Genomic DNA, 22,856 nt, shown 5'->3' on the forward strand with positions numbered 1-22,856 from the left:
CTACCCTACCCTACCCTACCCTCAGGTCAATCTATATTTCAGATCTTATCCAAATATCACGCTCTCAGCCAATCCTTAGTAAACTAACTAAAGATTTATTAATAAAATAAAAGAAGAGAGTTATTGAATGGTTAAGGAATCATATACATAAAAGTAATTTTCAGTGTTCATAGCTCAGGATCATAGCAGTGATGTTATATCTGTTGGCTTGTAAAAGTCTCCTTGGAATTATCCCAACAGGTCAGAATCCAAAGGCAGCTTAGATGTAAAGTCTGATGGAGTCTTTCCATGTATTTTCCAGGGTTTTCCAAGTAACTACTTGGAAGATCTTAGTCCCATCGCTTAAACTTTCCCTGTTCAAAGTTCAGCAGACTACAGATGCTGGAGCAGGCCCCATGTTTCACTTTTGACGTTGAAGCGCTGTTAAGTGTTTTGTGCACAGCATGTGACTGAGGATTCTTTTTTGTTGAGCACACACTCTCCCATCACTTTGAAGTTAACATTCTATTTGCTATGCATACACAGGTAATCCAATTACACCAATTAACACAAGGCAGCTGCCAGTCAGACATTGTAACAGAGATAAATAAGCTGAAGACAATGTAGATCAGTGGTGGGCAACCTGCAGCCACCCACCATTGATGTAGATAATATTATTAGTTTCCTGCAGCATGTCACATCTTTGATCTTAAGGTTAACTGAACACAGTCACATACATAATGTAAGGCAATTAAGAAATTAAAAGGATTTAATATCTACAAGCTAATTTGGTTACTGTGATAAATTTTTTAACAGGATATAGGCAAACAGAGACAAATACACTTAGCAACTTGTTTCGTGGAAATTTAGCAACAGCACTGCTCAGATATCCTTAATCCGTTTCCTTTTTCTGAAGCTACAGGAGCAACTCTGATAGCTTTGGCTACAGGTCTCCCCACTCCCTGGCCTTGCCCATCTTATCCTAACTTCAATAGATTCCACTTAAAAGGAAGTTGCCTGTTATCAGAATTGCTGTTAATGGCAAACAATCCTATCCCATTAATGTCGATGTTAATGGAATTTGGATATTGGCAAAAGGCATGCTGTTTTTTAGTAACTTTTTTTGGAGGGAGAGGTCCTACATATAATTATAATCAATTTCCTGGCTCCGGCCATGCACAGTTGAGCACCTCTGTTGTGTTCCATGATTTTGAAATGACATATCTCTTGCCAATAAAGTTTGGATTCTGGATGCCCTACTTGAGCTTGGTGCTAAGCAAGTGCGAGTAGCCAAGAAGTTTGGTATCTCGAAATCACTTATTTCATTTCATTCATCTTATGGGAGCACGGGAACACAACAATGTTGTTCCATTCCATTGACACTTGCCCTTAGGAGTACAAGTATCAATGCAATGGAAAGCAGGCAGATGCTGGTGAAGCTCTGTGGCTCTGGTTCCAGCATAAGCTTGGCCAAGGTACTCAACTCTCTGGGCCAATGCTGAAACAGAAAGTGAGTCAGCTGGAGGCAGAGTAGGGGAAGGAGTTCATCCCTTCAGAAGTCGGTCTCAGTTTGTGGAAAGCCTGGCACATCGCTCATCAAAGGAGGAAGGCAAGAAACAGGATGCTGACTTTCTGACAACTACTAAATGGAGGATGGACACCTTACCAACATTCTAGAGGAGTTCAGCCATTTGACATCCTCAGTGCTAATAAGACCGCTTTCTTCTACCAGGGCTATCCCAAAAGAAGCCTTGGCATGCTGAAAGGAAGATTTTCAGGAGGGAAAAAAGACATGGAGTGTATCACATTGCTGTGTTGTGCAAACCTGGATGAGACAGAGAAACAGACTCTTATGGTGATCAGAAAGAACAAGTGCCCTCATTTCCTGAAGGACTACTCAGAGCTGCCCAGGATCTACTGAAGCTCAGCAAATGCCTGGATAACCAGTTTGTTGTTTAAAGAGTGGCTACAGATCTGGAACAGGGAGCTGTGCCTATCAGACTGCAATGTGTGCCTGCTGATTGACAATTATTCAGCTCATTCAGCTAATCTAGAGCAGCGGTCGGCAACCTTTCGGAAGTGGTGTGCCGAGTCTTCATTTATTCACCTAATTTGTTTTGCGTGCCAGTCATAAATTGTAATGTTTTTAGAAGGTGTTTCTACAAGTCTATAATATATGACTAAACTATTGTTGTATGTAAAGTAAATAAGGCTTTTAAAATGTTTAAGAAGCTTCATTTAAAATCAAATTAAAATGCAAAGCCCCCTGGACTGGTGGCCGGGACCCGGGCAGTGTGAGTGCCACTGAAAATCAGCTCACGTGCCACCTTCAGCACGCGTTCTATAGGTTGGCTACCCCGATCTAGAGCTATCACACATCGTTTAAATTCTTGCCTCCTAACATAACCTCAGTCACACAGTCGATGGACATAGGTGTCACCAAAAACTTCAAAGTTCACTATTGTGCTTTTCTTAAACCTCTCTTCATGCTGACCCACACCTATGAACAGTGGATGTTGTTAAACAATAACTCATGATCTTGCTGGGGAGTCATGGGCCACTGATCTCCAGAAGACTTTTGGAAACTTCTTCAGAAAGAGAGGGTTTGCATCAACAGCAAAAGATGCTGGCCTGGTGGACACTGATGTGCTGACTGATGTTTCAGTTCCTGAAAACCTAAGAGCAGAGGAATTTGAGGTCATTGTTGAGTTTGACAGTCATTTGCAGGTGGAAGGTGTGCTCATTGACACAGAACTTTTGGAAACAGTAGTGGCTGTAAAGCACCCACAAGCTACTCTTGACCCACAAGAGGATAGTGCATTGGGATAACAAACTCAAAGAGCCTTTGTGTGTAGACATTTTCCACAGGATATCCTAGAATTGTGGGATAGAACTGTGAGAACAGTTATGAAGCTGCTTGCAAAATTGAAAAAGATTTAGGGGGGAGGTGGAAAACTGTAAAAAGTGGTGTTGGACAAATATTTTTAGAAAAAAACTTTTTTCTTTGGTGCTTTTAAAAAGCTTTTATTTTATAGAATTTTGTGCTACTGTACTCTTTGTGACACACAACAAAATGAGACTTCCTAAATTTGCTCTAAGTCCGGTGGTATACTATACAGTGTATCCATTTGTGTGTCATGTTAGGTTGGTTTTTTTTTTAGCACATTGTATTGAACTGAAAGTTAACAATTTCACTTTGCAGTGTATTGTTGTTCCATTCTCCTATTTCTATGCATCTCCCTGAAAGCAGTGCCTTCTGCTTATTGGCAATATCTGGAAAATAGCAACTTTTTGCTAGGAACTGCGAGATTGCTCATAAGCAGAATCTACCACATTCTACTAGTAAAAAGAGGTCACGGAGAGAGCTGGGAAAGTGGGAGAAATTGAAGCCCAAGCTGCAAGAGACCTGACCCTTGTAGCTTTGCTACATACTACTCTCATCCAAAGTTCTCCATACTAAACTCATCCTGCAAACCTATCCGCACCCTCTTTTGTGGGTCATTTAGATTAGTTCTCTGGATCAGGGACTGTTTTCATTGTTAAATGTTTGTACACTGCCTAACACAATGATCCTTGATAGGGGTTCCTATTACTACAGTAATACTAATAAGACTACATCTAAGAAGCTTCCAAAAACTCATCAGAAGGCATCCCCAGTTTGACAGATCTAAGGAAGCCTATCAGACTGAGACTCAAACCCAGGGTTTAACAACTGTGAGTGTGTTGGCAGGGCATGGGACTAGATCAGGGGTCGGCAACATTCGGCACATGGCTCGCCAGGGTAAGCACCCTGGCGAGCCGGACCAGTTTTATTTACCTGCAGATAACGGCAGGTTCGGCTGATCGCGGCCCCCGCTGGCCGCGGTTCGCCGTCCCGGGCCAATGGGGCCAGTGAGCCGCGTGCCGAACGTTGCCGACCCCTGGACTAGATGATGAAGGGAAGGCATGAGTAATGGGGAAGAATGAATGGGGAGGGGGCATGGAGAGTTGACAGGCATAGATAAATAGGGAAGCACAGCAGTTGGTAGCAGGGCTGACAAACAGAACTAGAGAGCAGGGCTGAAGAGCAAAGCTTGTTGCAAATGCTTCAAGAGTTAATTAGCAAATTTCTGATAGCTTTTAAAGGGGCATGTTGGACAGCCCCAGTGGCCTCTCACAGACCTCTCTTCCATATCATATCCTTGGAGGCAACGAGCAGTATTAGTGTTTCCAGTGGGAACTGGGGAGAACTTCTGGAGATCAGTCTGCCCATGCCACACAGCCCAAGTCACTTTGAAACATAAACTTTCACTGGACCAACTCCTCCCCTCAATATGGGCCTCACCCCTGGGCCCTGGACTCCTTCATGTTTATGGCAGAACAGCTGCCATCACTGCCAGCAGCAGCTTCAGCAGGAGGCAAGGACAAACAGGCTCTTGTAGTGTATTGCCTACAGTAGCTGTGTTTGACCCAGAGCTGGCTGCATTTCATTGGTGGGTGAAGTGACTTCTGTTGTATTTCTAGATTGTAAAATGCTTCTATCAGATAATCCTGTTTAAGTCTTGATTTTCTGATTTTCTTTTTAATAATAATTTGCTTAGTTCATACCATTTTTACCTGTGAATTACAAAGTGTTTTTTGTAGAAGGGTAAATATCATTATCCCTTCGGGGAAATTGAGGCATAAAGAGGCAAAGTGACTCATATGAGGTCATACAACAGGTCAGTGTCTGAGCCAAGAATTAGAGCCTAGACCTCCTGAGTTCCATTCTACCAGTTCTAGTCACTGGACCATACTACCTCTCATCTCAGGACTGCTTTAGCTTTTAATAGATCATACTAGCATGGCTTGCTGACTGTGGGAATGTTTTGCTAATCCAGACTCCCTCTGCACATCATCAAGGTTTATGGTTTGTTAACCCCATGTGTGGCTAGTTCAAAGAGTTTCATTCTGTTTTACAAACGCAGAACAGGCTCCCTTGTCATAATTTACAAACAGCCTTGGACAGTAGACCCAGTTTCCTGAGAGAAATAATATTTAGACAGATGAACACCAACTGTTTACTCTATATTCTTTAAGTAGAAACCAAGTATTTTCGCTTATTTAACCCTTTCTGTAGCAGGCCTTTTAAAAGTTGGCTCTTTCTTTTCTATAGCATGAAAATGGAGCAGCAGAACACAGAGTTTTGAAATGGGGACACAATGCTCTTCGCAGGTCAATGAACTCTGTGGGTTCTGAGACACAAAAGGATTTAAAAATAAATACTGCTCATCAGATTTCTAGTGAGACTTTTTAATGGATTTATATGTTTCACAGAAATGTGTATGCCTCACTTTTCATGGTTTCTAGATTCTTTGACTCAACAATCAGTCAATCTAGCTTTTCTTCATGACAAAGGTTTCTGTATGAAACTATATACCAAACTTTTCTACCACACTTTTATCTTCTACATTGGCAAAATAGGCTGTAGTGTTCACAATAGATGTGTTGTCAAATGGATTAGTTTCCTTTAATTTAGAATAGTCCTACTAGAGTGCATGATTTTTGTCTGGTTTTATTTTCCTAGTGGTAGGCTTATTCTGATGAAACAATTACAAGTTTAATGTAAGGTGCCATAGAAGTAAAGAAGGGAGAGAACAAATTCGTTGAAAAGGGGATTTTTAAAAAAGTAGATGAGAGTGGGGCTTTATTATAAGGAGAGGTTAGGAATTAAGAGAGAAATTGCTTTAAGGTCTCTCTTGTTAAAACAATCTGATGTGCACTTAATAAATTAACACTTATCATATTAAAGATTTTCATATGGAGAAATATTTTTCTCTTTGAAGAAAACTCACATTGATGCAACAAGGTCCACCATGTTATTTAAGTCTTGCAGTACGGCTGTACTGAGAGAACCCAGGTACAGTGGCTGTTTAGAGGACATTATCATCATGTCTCCCTCCTTGCCCAGCATGAGCTGGAGTGGAAGGTGGAATTGAAGGCAGGATAGAGGAACGCCCAGGGGATCCATAGTTACTATCTGTATGCCTGGGATTTTATGTGGCCCCAACAGTGAGATATTTGAGTACCTCTCAAGTACCTTCCAAAAGTGGAGATAACATCTAGTGTCCCTAACATATCGTACAAATGATGTACCACATTTAGCTGCTGCTCCAATGCACAGCTTGCTGTAGTACAGCGCAGTGTACTGTGATGTGTGTGAACGTGCACTAGAACAGCTTCTGTATACACACAGACAGAAAAACTGTTAAATAAAAAAAAGTACTGTTGCTTACTAATATTGTCTGCTTCGTTTTGTTTTTATGACCAGGGCTGGCCTTACCATGAGGCGAACTGAGGCGGCCGCCTCAGGTGCCACACTGTGGGGGGGCGCCACTAGGACCCAGAGTGTAGAAAATTGTGTCTGCTGCTGGTGCATATGTATTCTCTCTGCTCTAGATGCACAGAGATGGTGGAGTGCTGTGCTGGAGGAAGGAGGACACAAGAGACATAACAGGCAGGCAGGAGAAAAGGTGAGAGGGAATAACAGAAAACAGCAGGAGCTGTGGGGAGAGAGAGGAGAAGGAGCCTCTTATGTACCTCTCTAGCATCCCCAGGAGCCTGGACTGATTAACACCAGCTTCTCAGAGAGCTTCCTGTTTCCTGCTGCTTCCCTGAACCCACTTGCAGAGAACAGGCAGTCAACTGAAGTAGCAGGAGCCAGTTAGGTCCTTAAGATGCTGATATCTTCCCTCACCCAGGCCCTGCTACCAACCTGCTTATTTGTCCCCTTCAATGGAGTGTTGAGAGCCACTATAACTGGCACAGAACAGCAGTCATAAGTGAAAGAAGAAAACACCCCTCTGGGGCAGCATTCAGAAAAAGAAAGAAAGCAAGGGAAGCTTTTCTATCTAAGCAGGAAGGAGCTCTCCTGAGATACATAGACACACATGTTCACGGTGAGCCTTCCGGCCCAGTGAGGATGTGAGTGGTGAGGAGATGCCTGATCTTCCAGCTAGTCAGAGTGCAGGTGACCTGGCAGCTACTGCAGCATCCATATCTCCATCTCAAATGGATGTAACCATGCACATTCCTGAAGAAAAGTGTAGATCAGAGAAGAGTGTGGTGGAGGCGCAAGAAACAGCTGCTGCTGAGTTTAGTTCCTTATGTCTAGATGATCCAGGACTGTGGACCCACTTGAGCAGTAACCTGAGGGACTTCCTTGTACTGCATGGGCCACAGCAAGTGAAAAACTTCATGTGCCCCAAAGACAATGAAAATAGAAGTTTCCATCCAACACATTACTGGTGTGAAATCTCCAATGGTGACAAAGTGGAGAGGCCATGGCTTATGTACTCAGAAACCCAGGATGTTGCATAGTGTTTTTGTTGCAAACTCTTCCAGTCTAATGTTCCAGCCACATTGGGTTCTACAGGAACAAAGGACTGGAAAAATCTGGCTAGAAATCTGGCATGCCATGAGAAGGCAGCAAATCACCAGAGAGCATTCCATAGGTGGAAAGAGCTTGAGATGAAACTAAGATTAAAGGCCACCATAGATGATCAGCATCAAGAGAAGATTGCATCAGAGTCTCTTTACTGGCAAAAGATTCTGAAAAGGCTCATTGCTATTGTGAGAATGCTTGCTACCCAAAACCTAGCACTGCGTGGCACTTCAGATCAGCTGAATGTACCAAATAATGGAAACTTCCTTAAAATTGTGGAGCTGGTGGCTGAGTTTGATGCTGTACTCCAGGAGCATCTAAGAAGAGTCACCACCCAAGAAATATACACACACCACTACCTTGGAAAAACAATTCAAAATGAGATCATACAACAAAAGTCAAATAGAAGATTATGGCAGATCTGAAGTCAGCAAGATATTACTCTGTTATTATGGACTGCACACCTGACATCAGCCATACGGAACAAATGACTTCAATGGTGTGTTTTGTAACAACAACAGAACCTAGTGAAAATGTCCCTGCAATGGTGACTGTCAGAGAGCATTTTCTAGAATTTATTGACATTGATGACACTACAGGAGCTGGTATGACAAATGTGCTTCTTAAAAAGCTGGAAGATACGGGAATTGTGATAGCTGACATGAGAGGTCAGGGCTACGATAATGGTGCCAACATGAGAGGAAAGAACAGAGGAGTGCAGACACGGATCCGAGAGTTCAACCCTTGAGCTTTTTTTGTCTCATGCAGTTCCCATTCATTGAACTTGGTGGTCTGTGATGCAGCATCAGCTTCTAGGGAGGCTGCTGAATGTTTTAATGTAACTCAAAGCATCTATGTATTTTTCTCTGCATTAACTCATTGATGACAAATTTTGAAGCAACATCTGGGAACATCCTCTCTGACACTGAAACCACTGAGTGCCACACGATGGGAAAGTCGAGTGGAGGCACTAAAGCCTATCAAACACCAAATTGGGAAGATTGATGATGCCATAGTTGCCATTATGGAGAATAATGCTATGACAGGAACTGTTCATGGGAGAATAGTGGCAGACGGAAATGGAATCACCAGAAACATATATACCTTCAAATTTCTGTGTGCCTTAGTGTTGTGGCATGACATACTGTTTGAAATAAATGTTGTAAGCAAGAGACTCTCAGATGTTGACCTTGATATATCTGGAGCAATGGAACAACTGGACAAAGCAAAGTCATACCTACAGTCTTACCGGTCAGATGGCGGATTTCAAAATGTTCTGAAGAGTTCACAGAAATTGGCAGAGGAACTTCACGCTGAAGCTATTTTCCCACCCATTCAAGAATACAAGAGTCACCGAATAAGACATTTTGATTACGAGGCACGGGATAATCCCATAAGAGACCCCAAACAACAATTCAAAGTTGAATTCTTTAACCAGGTGCTAGATTGTGCAATACAGTCAGTTGAAGAACGTTTCATGCAGCTCAAGGAACACAGCAGTATATTTGGGATGTTGTATGATATTCCAAAACTCCTCACTATACCTGGAGAAGACCTACACCAGCAATGCAGGGCACTAGAGACAGTGTTGACACATGATGACATGCACGATATTGATGTGAGTGATTTAGGTGATGAACTGAAAGCCCTTTCAAGATACATTTCAGCAGGATCAACTCCAAAGGCTGTTCTGGAATATATGACTACCCTCTTTCCAAATGCTTTTGTTGCTCTGCGCATACTTCTAACACTTCCTATAACAGTTGCCTGTGGAGAACGCAGCTTCTCCAAACTGAAGTTAATAAAAACACATCTATGCTCCACAATGACACAGAAGAGGCTGGTTGGCTTTGCAACTATCTCAATAGAGCATGAGCTGACCCAGACCGTGGATCTTCAGAAAGCAGTTCAAATCTTTGCAACCAAGAAGGCATGGAAAGCACCACTTTGATTATTCAAACAGATAAAAATGCCAGTGTTTACTATTCAGACAAGAAAAGTTACATTTGCTGTTCAGGCGTTTGAAAGTTAAGTGTCACTTAAAATTTTTGAACAAGGCATTTAAGTTGTTAGTTCTCCTATATTGGAGTAGGTAGCAGAGCAGTACCATGAGAGGAGCAGAACAGGAAGAAGGCAGAACTGAGACCTTTCAAAGTTTTGGCCCATGCAAGGGAGCATGGGGGGCGTCATTTGAGCTCCCCGCCTCAGGTGCCAAAATGTTGTGGGCCGGCCCTGTTTTTGACATAAGCAGAAACTGAATTTGTAGATGCAGAGAGCCAATAATCCATATACTAACCTGCCCTTTGTTTAGCTTACTGTTCAGCAGACATACTTTAAAAAAACTTGGAGTTTTCCTTTGCAACTGACTTTGATTAGAAAAGTATTCGTATTTGCCTTCAATATCTAAAAAGATTTCACCTTAAGTTATATTGGATAGAACTTCTAGTTAAGTGGAATAATAATAATAGGCATTTAATTCATGTAAAAGAAATGGCAACTTTTTATAAAAATAGATAATTGATACAAAATCATACTTTTGAAACATTAATCCTCACAACATTTACAGCATGCAGTAGGTAGGTAAGTATTACTGTTTCCACATTATAGAGAAACTAAAGCAGTGGGGTCCAATTATTTACCAAAATTTACACAGGAGAGTATGCACTAAGGCCAGGATTAGAACTCATGAGGAATTCATGTTTTCTCTGGAATGGAGGGAGTGGGCTGGGCTATACCAGCTATACATATTCTGCTTAGAATATTCTCCCACTCCTATTGACCCATCACATATTAACGTACTGATGTGGAAAAAAAATTTCCCTCACAGTACGTACATCAGATTTATAGATTCATAGATTTTAAGGCCAGAAGGGACAGTTATGATCATCTAGTCTGACCTTTTGCATAAAACAGAACTAGATCTGGGTGAAATTTTTTGGATGAAACTTTTTTTAACTGAAAAATACAGATTTTGGTTTAAAGAAACAGTTGTGAATTTTGTAGTTTCAGGACATTGTTCCAGATTTTGGAAATGTTAAAAAGAAACATTTGATTTGACCCAAAATGAAATTTTTGACGTTTTCAATTTGCTGAAAATTCTGAAAAATTTGGGTTTCAGTTTGACCCAAACCAAATTCTGTTTTCAATCTTTTGAAACCAACCGCAAACCAAACAATCCATTATTTGCACAGCTCTGCATAGAACCTCTGTCAGTAATTTCTGCATCAAGCTGATAAATTTTGTTTGAGCTGTAGCATATCTTTGAGAAAGACATCGAGATGTGATTATATGACTATTGTGGAGAATCCACTGCATCACTGAATAATTTGCTTCAGTGGTTAATTACATTCAGTGTTCAAAATTGTTCCTTATTTTTAGTCTGTCTAGCTTCAGCTTTCAACCAGTCATACAAGCTGGTAGACCATATCCTGGAATGTAGTCACAAAGAAAAGGACTTAGGGGTAATGGAAGATAACGAACTGAACATGAGCTCCCCGTGCGATGTTGTAGCTAAGAGGGTAAATACCACACTTGTACATATAAGCAGGGAAATGTCAGGTAGGAGCAGGGAGATAGCATCACCTCTTTTGTGAGATATTAGTGGAATAATGTGTCCAGGTTAGGAGTCCAAAGTTCAAAAAGGATACTGAAAAATTGGAAATGGTTCAAAAGGTGTCCAATATCTGGAAAACATGCCTTATAGTGAGATGCTTAAGAAACTCAATCTATATAGTTTATCCAAGAGAAGGCTAAGAGGTGATTTGATCACAGTCTACACATACGTACATAGTGAAGAGATTTTTGATAGTACACAGTTCTTTCATCTAGCAGAAAAAGGCATAACACCATTACCCCTAAGTCCTTTTCTTTGTGACTACATTCCAGGATATGTATATCTACCAGCTTGTATGACCTGTATATGTTGTTTCTAAATGTATGACCTTGTATTTGACTGTATTAAAATGGATGTTGTTCAAAAGAATCCATCTCACAATGTGATCCGGATAGTCTATATAATTGACTTGTCCCCATCATTATTTACCACTCCACCAACTTTTGTGTCATCTGCAAATTTTAACTGCAATGATTTTATATTTCTTCTTTGAGTGCTTCTTCCTGTGTAGCGTGCTTCAGGTTATGCACGTGTCCCAAGCACCAGGACCAGAGAACTTTTTCCTAGTGGAGTCCATTTGGCATGATCTCTTTTCATGCTCCGCACCGACAGTACAAAGGGGGCTGCTGAACTTTATTTAGTTCCTTCTTACTGCTCGTGGTCTAAGATGGAGCTTTAGTTTTCCTGTAAATAGTTCTTTAAAAAAGTTACTCTGAGTTATTTTAGTCTAGTTAGTTAGGAAGATTGTTGGGGTATGTTTCCCTAAATTTTGGGACCTCCCCCCTTGGGTAGGGAACGATTGCAGTACCAACCCATCCCTAGTTCTTCTATTGGTAGGCAGGGAGAACATGCCAAGAATCCTTGGCTTCAAGAATGGTCAACTTCCCGAAACCTTTCTTGGTAACAGATGATCACAATACCTGTTTGTACTGCCTGGTGGAAATCCATGCCCTGTCCCTCTGCAGGTCATTCCCGAGAAGGACAAAACAGTCAAACAAGTTTGGAGTTTGAAGATTCCTCATGGAGAGGTCCATGAGCACAGGGACGGATTCTGACCAGGGAGATCCCCCCTCAAAATATGTCATATTGAAGAAAATAGGAGCATCCCTTATAGTGCTGCTCTGGCTGATTCCGCAGTCCTTCCCTCCCACCTCCATGCCTACCCCCCATTGGCACCAGAGACTTAGCAAAGCAAACAGAAAAGGGAGAGACAAGCACTCCCCATAAGGACATGAGGGAAAGTTCCTCATCCAATTCCTCTAACAAGAGGCAAAGTCTCCATCCTATACCAAGCCAGAAGATACCACCTGCTCTGGAACAGGGCTGTCTGGTTCCAGGAGGGACTGGAATGGGACTTCATCACTTTCTAGTACTGGCACCACCAACAACTATATCTGCATCAGCACAGCACCGATGGCCCAGGTTACAGAAATGAAAATTGTTTCCAGCCCACTTCTCAGCACTGGGCAACCTAATCATGCTTCTTGAACCAGAATCATTGATATTCTCTAGATTCCCAGTCCTAGTACTAGGACATCTCCCTTCGGTACCCCTCATTGTTCCCATCTTCAAGCCAGGGTAGAACTAGATTGTCACCGGTATGGTTGATGAGTAGAGTCTGGTACTGAGAGCTCCCCTGTTAGAGATGGTCTCAGAGTTATTGGAGTCAGGAGGAGGATATGGGGGACTCCCATCTCTGGAGTGGGGATCGAGCCCAGACAGAGAGTCAGAAGTGGTGAGGGTGTCCTAGTATCCTCTTTATACGTACTAATACCCATCACCCTGGGTCCCCACACCAAGGGGGAAGTTCCACACAAAGTACTTGACCATTGAGCAGTGGAACCTCGGAGGTGTACGTTTTCCAAGGAGAAGGAACAGCTACCACAGCCTCCAAGAGTCTCCACAAGAGCAGCCAAGAGGAGAAGACCAGCCAGAATGCTGGTGACCTTCTTCTCTTTGGACAAGGCTGGGTTTCCAGCTTCCTGTCATATCCAGATGAACCTAAGTCCTTTCAGGACTTCTTTAAAAGGATAGCAGACATGCTACAAATTTCCCTGGAGAAGATCCAGAAACCCCTCACTGATAGCTGGACATCCTGCACAGCTCCAGACCAAGTAAAACGGTGCTCACAATAAATGAAGCCATTGTCAAACTTGTCACTTTGGCAGATGACTATCACAGTTCCACCAGCATCATAACGGGCAGAAATGAAGTGAAAGGGTCAGAATTATACTCGATTCTTACCTACCCCTAACTCACTGGTGGTGATGGAGTACAGTAGGCAGAGACAAGCCATATCCACACCTCATGAGGAGGCTAACAGAATAGACCTCTTTGGAGGAGGATGTCAGACTCCTTGATCTCCAGTTTCAAACTGTCGTTCATTGATGACCAAATATGATTTCTGCATGGATAAGGTATTAAAGAAACTGTACCTAAAGTTTATCCCCAAGGTAGTGATTGACTTTCACATCAACCAAAGTATCCACTTACCTGTGTTCTATCTTAAGCCACACACCAGTAGGGAAGAGGTGACATGGCGCTCTCTATACATGCATAGGCTCTTGCCCTCTGGCTCTACCAACAGAAGATGAAATCATTCAGAAGGCTCATAAACCTGCAGTAAATCTCCCAAACTACAGTAAATGAGTCATTTGTTTGTTTGTTTACTCCAATGCAATTGCTAACCTCTGGAATGGACCTTCAGTTCACATTAAAATAAGTGAAGTGGACAATATGCTTAGAAAGTGTCATGTGGTTCAACAGTCTGTGTTGGTGTGTTTTTCAAAAAGTTTTGTTGCCTAAATATAGACGGAAAGAAAAGAATATTTGAAACCTTGTCACCAGTCATCCACAAAGATCCAAAATAGTAGCATTTGCTAGTATAGTGAAAATATTTGCCATGAGGGGTCTATTAATCGTAACTGTGGCTAAAAAGGGCCATGTGACTTGTGAAAACATTTTGATTGGACAGTTGTCCCATAGTTCCTAATACCTGAAATCAACATGGACAAAAAGAATTAGCAGTGGCAATAGGTTTCCTTTCATAAAGAACCCAGCCCAATGTATGTTCTTACAACTTTGCATAGCTTGAAACATTAGAAGTTAGGAGAATTGAAAATAAGAGATGATTTGGAAGTTTTATTTTGTTCTGAAGATTTGATAGGCTGATTAAGATCATTATTTTTCTTGTGTAAATTTTGTTAGAAAACTGTCAACCAGTTTGAATTTAGACATACTAACTGCACTTTTGTTGACAAGTCTGTTTACAGCACAAAAGTTAAATATATCTAAAAATGGCAGCTTGGAACAAAACTATCTATGGAGATTAGATTTGAGGGTTTTTTTATATATTTTTTCTCTGCTGCCATTCCCCATCCTCTTCTATGCATCCCTGCTATGTATCAAACTGCTGGTGTTTTATATGTATATTTTTTAAACAAAAGATTCCAGTATAATGGGAGGCTTTAACTTTGGAAATGGGATATTTGATCTTTGCATTGCCCCAAGGACCTTCTATAATGCTATATTTAATGGGTTTAAAAGTTTACAAGTTAAGTATAATGTATTAAAATGACAGACTAGTAGTTGCCTGCTCCTGCCTAAGCTTCTTTTCTCCCATTAGTCACTTTATTTAAGCTTGAAAATCTGTCATAAATCTCATAAAAGTTCCACTGTACTCCCACTTGAACAAGAGACTATTCTTCCCTCTATATGCTTGCTAAATCATCATTAGCATTAATGGAAGTTGCATGTTTGGTACAGATAGGAGAAGAGACCTGAGTGGGACTTTACTGTAGTTTCCAGTCTTCAAATGTTCGATTGCTCTTTAAATTAGGCAAAACATATCATCATTATCAGACATGAAATCAAGTGGGAGTGTAAGTTGAAGAATGAAGTGGTGGTGTTTAAATTATAAAAACTGAATTTTTTGAAGGCAAAACATGCACGTTAAATCTCCCCTTCCTTGAGACATGATATTGCTCTAGTATTAGTCTTGAGTGATAAACTTCACATGAGGTGACTTATTTACTTAGATAATTGTGGGGTGAAGCTTTAAAAAGTTAATATTAAGCAGAATTTCACTAATATCTCTGAATGTTTTTTTAATGTCACAACTGTTGTTTTTATGTGGATTTTAAAAATAGACTTGCTATTTGATAAACATGGTCAATTGGTGATCATTTTGTTCAACTTTATTACAAAGTAATTTTTGCAGCTCATGTATTTTTATCCCCCTATCAATATGAGCATTTTATTTTTATTTATTTGTAGTATGCCCCCCAAAATTTTTGTGCACATCTTATGTATTCGGACACTAGCCCTCTGATGTATTATATCTAAGGAAGGAGAGAGAAAGAAAAGCAAGCAGATCATATCAATGATTGTACCTTTCTCCAGGCCTCCTGGTGCATTTTGTATGATTTATTTATACCATAAAATATTTGGCATAGGGATCATGTCATCTCTTGTTTTTTGTGCTTGAGCATGCTGGCATGTAACAAATGGGGGGAGGAGGGGGCGGGGACCCTTACATATTCTATACAAGTAAACATGTTTCAATGATGACAACACACATTTGGAGAACACAGATACATTCTTTGTAAAAGTATCCTACAGGAATCAGAAAACAACTGCTGAAGGAGTCATTTATAGGTATATCTAGAGCATCATAAAACTTTACCAAGGGGCCTATTCTCAAATGTAATTCATCCTCATTCTTGGAAATTAAAGGATGTATTACATTTTTTCAGTGTTAGTTAGGACCCAAGAGCTATTTATTTCCATATTGCCAGGACATAACAGAACTATTTCCCCAAACTCCCATAGTGAAATTCTGGGATGCATAGTTCAGACAAAAAGGGAAAAGAATCCCTGTTCATATGTGAAAATAAACAGTAAACAAAAGGCTCTTATACATTGGCAAATTAAAATTTTTGTAATCTGTCTCTGTTACATTCAAGGATCTGTTCTCCCTTTTTTCCTGCTTGTAACACCAATTAATAATAATGGTTGGGAAGAAGGCGGTATGGTGGTAGAAGGGGAATAGGTGCTTAGGTCCTCAGACTGTTGATGCACACAAGATTGAACATAGGTACTATATTTCTTATGGTTTTGCCATGTTGCATAACAGCGCAATAGGTCCCTCGAGTACAAAAAATATTTTCACTTTATTTCATACCTAATTCAGCACTCATATTTCATTTTGAAATGTTCCCCTCTTGTCTAAATTTCCTTTAAAAACAATAGGTTGGGATCAGTTAGCTTTAAAATCAACATCCCTTTCATCAACCTACCTGTAAATTCTAATATTTTATTAATAAGATGCCGAACTCTGCCATTGGATATGTTTGTCCATTTTACTTGCCATTTCTCTGTAAGAACAAGTAAAATAGATGTGATAGTGTCAGACTATTTTATCAACATGGGAGTAAAAAGCTTGTCTGAATTGGCACAAATGAACACTGATATTTATAGAGATACATATATAAAAACTGGATATACAGTACGCAGCTATGTCAGCCTTACTACAGGGAAGCTACACAAGACTTGACCTGCAAGCTTTCTATTATTTTAGAAAAAAGATGCACTGGCAGAGACTCTTTTCCAGCATATGTCCAGATTATGCTTCATTCTAGCAATTTTATTCTCTTAACAAAGCACAAATACCATCAATAATTCAATGCTTTTAACATTGATAAAACAAATATTGTTTTGGGTTGTAATCTTAAGCATTACTGATTTTTTTTCTTAAAATAAAAGGAAAAATAAGAGACTTAGAGTTTGGTAAAGCTGGCTCCACTGACTAGAAGTACATTTCAAGAGATCAGAGAATTGTGAAAAAACCAAGAGTTATGACCCATGTAGTTTAAATATGAGGTACAATAACTCCTCACTTAATGTTGTAGTTATGTTCCTGAAAAATGCGACTTTAAGCGAAACGATGTTAAGCAAATCCAATTTCCCCATAAGAATTAATGTAAATGGTGGGGTTAGGTTCCAGGAAATTTTTTTCACCAGACAAAAAACTATATATTATATAGATATACACACAGTACACGTTTTAAACAAACATTTTAATACTGTTCACAGCTATGATGATTGTGAAGCTTGGTTGAGTTGGTGAAGTTAGAGGGATGGAGATTTCCCAGGGAATGCCTTGCACTAAACGATGAACTAGCACTCAGCTGTGCTCTCAAGGGTTAACACATTGTTGTTAACGTAGCCTCTCACACAAGGCAGCACGAACACGAGGGAGGGGAGACAGCATAGCAAACAGAGACAGACACACACCTTGTGTGTGGGAGAAAGAGAGAGATGCACACTGCCCCTTTAAGTAAGCTGACCCCACTTTTAAGTGCATTGTCTTTTTAAGTGGATCAGGAAGTTGAGACAGGGGCTGCTACCCCAAGCTCTGTCTGTCTCTCTCCGTCTGTGTCCCCTCCCTGCACTATATGGAGAAGAGGTAAGCGGGGTGCAGGAGCGGGTGGAAGGGGACACCCTGACATTAGCCTCCCCCTTGCACAGCAAGCAGGAGTCTCTGGGAGCAGCTCCAAGGCAGAGGGCAGGAGCAGCACATGGCAGTGTGGGGAGGGAGAGCTGAACTGCCCGCAATTGATAGCCTGCTGGGCGGCTGCAGCACAGGGAACTTAGGGGAGTGGGGAGCTGATAGGGGGAGCTGACGGGGGGCTGGCGGCCCACCCTGGTTTCAAGCCCCCACCAGCTAGCTGCAACGGGCTACTCTTCCTGCAAGCAGTGGACAAAGCAGGCGGCTGCCAAACAGCGTTTGAAGGGAGAATTGCACATTTTTAAATGAGCATGTTCCCTAATTGATCAGCAATGTAACAACGAAACAACGTTAACCAGGACGACTTTAAGTGAGGAGTCAAGTATCTGTTGCTTTAAGTGAGGAGTTACTGTACATTTTTGTCACCTGATTAACCCTAAATCTGCTCTGCGGATAAACTAATATTAAAGTGTTCTCATTAATCCCAGCATTTGCTTCACTGTGCTCCTTGTTGAGAACTCCTTGTAGTTATTCACTGAGCCATACGAAATATGTGCAAATGGCTCACACAATCATTAGTGATCTAACAGTATGGCTTGCTTAAAATTTGTCTTTTTTCCTCCTCGCCCGATTCTAGGAAGGATTTCTGCGTACATAAAGATGAACCATGTGATACTGTTGGTAAGTAAATAAATGTAAAACATATTTATTTATTTATATATATATTCTTATAAAGTCAGTGTTGTGTAAATATGTAATGTTGAGTGAACATATCAACATTTGCGGATTAATATTTATAACTAGTTGATGCTAAAACTGTTTAAAATTGCTATGATAAACAGACTGGATTTGTGCCTGTCATTAACAAAACAATATAACAAAGTGAAAAAAAACCTTGACTTTTTAATCTTTTCATTTTAACAGATTCTTCAAACCATTTTTTCTTACTCCCTTGGAAGTTTAACACTTTCATATTGTGTTTCCAGTAAATTTGAATTAAGAACATTAAACTAAAAGGGTGTTTATAGTTTATTTAAAATGTAGCAGGTTTCTTTTTGTTCAGAATATATATTATAAAAAAGATTATGCCTTAGGTACAATATGTCTTAAGAGTGTAGCTTTTTAGAAGCACACAAGAATATGTCAAATAGCGTGTAAGACATTTTTGGCATCGTTCAATTAAAAATGTACACTTATTACACTACACATACCTTTATATAGTACTTGCCATATTCCCTATACTTACAATGGGACATAACTCACATTTAATAAATGTAACTACTTTAGGAGTCAGATATCCAGTTTTAATGGCACCTACAGTAAACAGTGTCCTCAGTTGAAAAGCCACCGTGTTAGAGACTGAGTCAACCCCAGAAGACAATATACTCCTATCCAAGCATGTAGTGTTCAGTGTCCTGACCAAGGTCAGATTGTAACAAGTAGAACTTGAACTCAATTGACTCTTTTCCCACACCAGTGAAACAACCATTTTCATCACCAGCTTTGGTAGGAGAAGTCTATAGTGCATACCATGTAAAAGTACACATTTACTGCAGTAGCTGGTGGCACTGTCCATGCTAGTAGGACAGCTCTTCAATACTAGCTCTGGTGGGAGAACTGAGGTGTGCCATGTTGGATATCAAGGTTACATAATGAGACCTAGTTTAAGTGGGCAAAGATTCATTATGGTCAGTGGAGTGATATCATTTTTACCCCAGGTCAGAATTTGGCTCCTAGCACCCATAATGACAGTTCAAGTGTAGTCACAATTGTTCAATATACAGGTAGATTCAACAAAATTAAGACAGCACAGGTGGCTGTTTAACCACTTTGAATTTACAGAAAAGAAAAGTTTTGTAGGATGTGACTTTGCCTGTAAGGCACAGGATTAAGCAGTAGTAGGAACATTTTGCCTGATTCACAGCAGTAGCATTTAAAGACATTCCTTATGACTTAGATTCTTGTCATTGACTCTAGTGTTGTTCCTTTTTGAGTTTTCATCCCAAAGATATGTGTCTATGTGGTAGAGTTGGATGGGGCACTTCAGTGCTGTAGTGTCTATCTTAGCGGTCAGGGACTGGTAGTGCTCACTATTTCTTCCACTTGTTGGCCACTTAGTTGGGTAAGTTTTTTTTGTATAAGTATGTTTTTTGGAAGTTGGCAAGAGTTGATTCATGATGCTTATTTCTTCTTGCCTTGTGATGGGAAGAACAGTTATTTTCACCTGAAGGAGAAAGTTATCTGACCAGGAAGTTCTTACATTTCTTATATCTACATCCAGGCTGAGGATCTTGGTCCAGAGTACAGGCAGTAGGTCCGGGTCTGGAGACTACCCATGACAAATCTTAGATGGAGGGTTCAGATGGGAAGCTTAATGCTGTTGCATCTGAGGCATAGTTTGCATGGATATTGAAATCTCTCACTATGATGAGCCTTCTGAATTTAATGACCATTTTGCCTGCATTTCTGTCAGGTCAGTTGGAAATCTTTTGGTATCTGGTGATTTGTAAATTAATAGGATGCCTGAAATAGTTTTGTTTCTGGATTTCACGTATAAAGAAGATGCACTCAAAGCATTTTTTTTTCAATTAAGCTTTACCTTCATTTCAGCACTGGAGAGAATAGAATGTCTATTTTGTCTCCAGATTTGTTGTCTCTGGGCCTGAGTCTGTGGTCTATACAGTAGGTCAACAAACAAGCTGAGTTAGTACTGGACCTGCAGGGTCAATAAACCAAATTTCTTGATGCAGACCAAGTGAGGCGATTAATTGGTGATAAATACATGGAAAGTTTAAGGTTTGTTGTTTATTGATGTAGAGTTGATCTATATAAAGATCTTTCTGATTTGGTACTGTAGGAGGTGACTGACTGTACCAGACTGACATTGGCTGATGTTTCTGATGTTTATTTCTTCTTTTATAATTTGTATAATTTGTGAGGTCACAGTTTACTGAATATGTTCTTCAGCTATTTCTGGGGCTGCTGCACTCCTACTGGAGAAAAAAGGGGAAAGTTTAAAAAATTGGAAGCTGTTATCCTCAAGGTACAGAAGACAGGGTGGTCCATCTTCTGTTGTTCCAACTGTTGTCATGTGCCAAATGAATTCTTAGTTCCCCAAAGAAGTGGCTCAGAATATGAAGTTTCCTTGTGATCTGAAATACTATTTGTTTTTATAAAATAAATCTATTATTTCCCCCAGGCAGAGTATAGAGTACTGTGAGGCATAGCATATAGTTAGAAGGACAGATTTCTTTCTAGCTAAAATCAGTGTTAATCTATTAATTAGACTTTGGATGGTGCTGAAGACTAATTATAACTTTTTGCCCTTTTCTTGGAGGTTGGGACTATTGCCTCTACAGTGTACTACATCTCTGCCTGGCTAGGAGCAAGATCGTTACATCAATGTTATGAGGATTATAGAGCTAGATGTAAATCTTGGGGCAGGTGGGCGCCCTTAAGTGCATGAGTGTCTTAATTTAGCATCTTTGATTTTGCTTTTACTAGGTTCTGTAAACCAAAAAGCTGATTTTAGGTTTAGATTAGACGGTGAGCAAAAGTTCGATAGAAGGTAAGCAAGAGAAGTATGATCTTACAATAAATCTTCACATAACATGTTTATAGGCAAAAAGAGATGGTACGTTCCAGGAATGCTTAACATACTATAAATTACAGCATTTGCCAAAGGAAGTCAATGAAAAATGCTAATGTAATATCAGCTGAACAATTCCCAGCTGTCCAAAGATTACAAAAAATATGGACACATCAAAATACACATTTTTATCTTGTGTGGCAAGGAGAGTGATAAGGCAGCTCACTGTGAAACATTAATGTAACCATCCGTGTTATTCACCCCACATGATTCTTACAGGTTGTGTTTTTCAGCATGATACCCAATAACAAAATGGAGAACATGGGAAAGGAACCTTGAAGGAGGATTATTAAAGGATGGGTTGTATTAACTAATGGGTATTGTCATGTCAGACTCTAATTCTTCCCAGTGATGGGCACTAGACAGATAATTGTTGGATTTAGTGTTTATTCATTAAATGCCATCACTGCTCAAGATGTTATTTTAGGTTTGATGTGAGTACACATTTACCTAGATGAATAAATGCCAGTATTGAGTTATATAATCTAGATTTGAGTGTATTTGTATGGCAAGGAAACCAAAGTTTTAAGAGCCTCCTATCTTGTTTTGCACAAGGTTTTATGTTGAGTGCTGCTTCTTGAAGTATTTTATTCATTGTGTCTTAGAAATATGGATTTTTTTACAGTTTTTGTGTGATAATCTTACAATATAAAGCTCTGTTTACTAATCCTCCTCCCCCCCAAAAAGTGCGTATGCAAAATTTATTGTCCGTCCTTGAAAGATTTAATTATGCTTTAGATTCAGGAACAAATGGCTATAAAGGCTACTAAATTTCCTGAAATATTTCGTATTTTAGAATATAGATTTTTTTTTTTTTTAGCTTCTGATTTTCAATTTTTTTTATGAAGGATTGCACTATAGGTATAAGAGCTTGGAAAATTTTGCTGTAGCTAGTAGAGTCTTTGGGCCATGTTTTGATCATACATTGTGCAAATCCATAGTAATTCCAATTACTTCCTTCTTGATTGAGTTCACTTTCCTATAAAATAATAGGGCTAGATCCTTGCATGGTGTAAAACAATTTAGATCCATTTACTTAAGTGTATTGATTTCAGTGTTGCCAACTCTCATGATTTTATGATGAGTCTTGCAATATTTGATGTCTTTCATAAAGCCACAGCTGCTGGAATCAAGAGATTGTATAAGAAACTGATCTTTTTAAAACAATTTGTTTCTAGCCCTTATGGTTGCAGAGGAAAGCTCAGAAATCTGATCCAAGTGTATCCTAAAGGCTCAGAAACAAGAAGGCAAATAAAAAGAACCAAACATTTATTATTTAAATCATATCTCATTATTTTTAAGACAATCTCATGATTTTGGGGGCAAAAGTATGCAAATTGAAAAACTACTTGCATACTATGCTGATGTGTGCTATAGAAAACAGGAGGGAGGCAGAGAGAGAACCCTGTTTTTTTTCTTTCCCCCCTAGTTCTTGTCTGTTCTGGTAAGGGTTATTTATAACAATAGTAGGTTCAAAATTTTCAGATGGAAATAATTTTTCGAGTTGTTTGTGTCCCTTTAAAAACAATATTACCAACTTGTTCTTCTACCAGCTGAAAACTGAATCTACCCCTTGTCCACAGAGGAGCCAGTGGAGGGAGTGGTTCCTTCCCCTTCCTGGCCAGGCTGTTCCTTGCTTCTAGGTTGGGCCCTATGAAGGGCCATTTGTCTACTTCCCCTGTCTTGTCCTATTCTTTGCTGGGTC

The 22,856-nt window shown here is 40.0% G+C and overlaps 1 protein-coding gene across 1 annotated transcript in view; it reads left to right on the forward strand.

Moving 5' to 3' along the window:
* Positions 1-22,856, forward strand: part of ADAMTS19 (ADAM metallopeptidase with thrombospondin type 1 motif 19) — a 266,472-nt gene that overhangs the window by 78,368 nt on the left and 165,248 nt on the right. Inside the window, exon 7 of the mRNA XM_034773246.1 lies at positions 18,140-18,183. Within this exon, the coding sequence (XP_034629137.1) occupies positions 18,140-18,183 (44 nt within the window). The remainder of the gene's footprint in view (positions 1-18,139; positions 18,184-22,856) is intronic.

This window comes from Trachemys scripta, chromosome 6 (genome assembly GCF_013100865.1).
Source record: "Trachemys scripta elegans isolate TJP31775 chromosome 6, CAS_Tse_1.0, whole genome shotgun sequence".
NCBI lineage: Eukaryota > Metazoa > Chordata > Testudines > Emydidae > Trachemys > Trachemys scripta.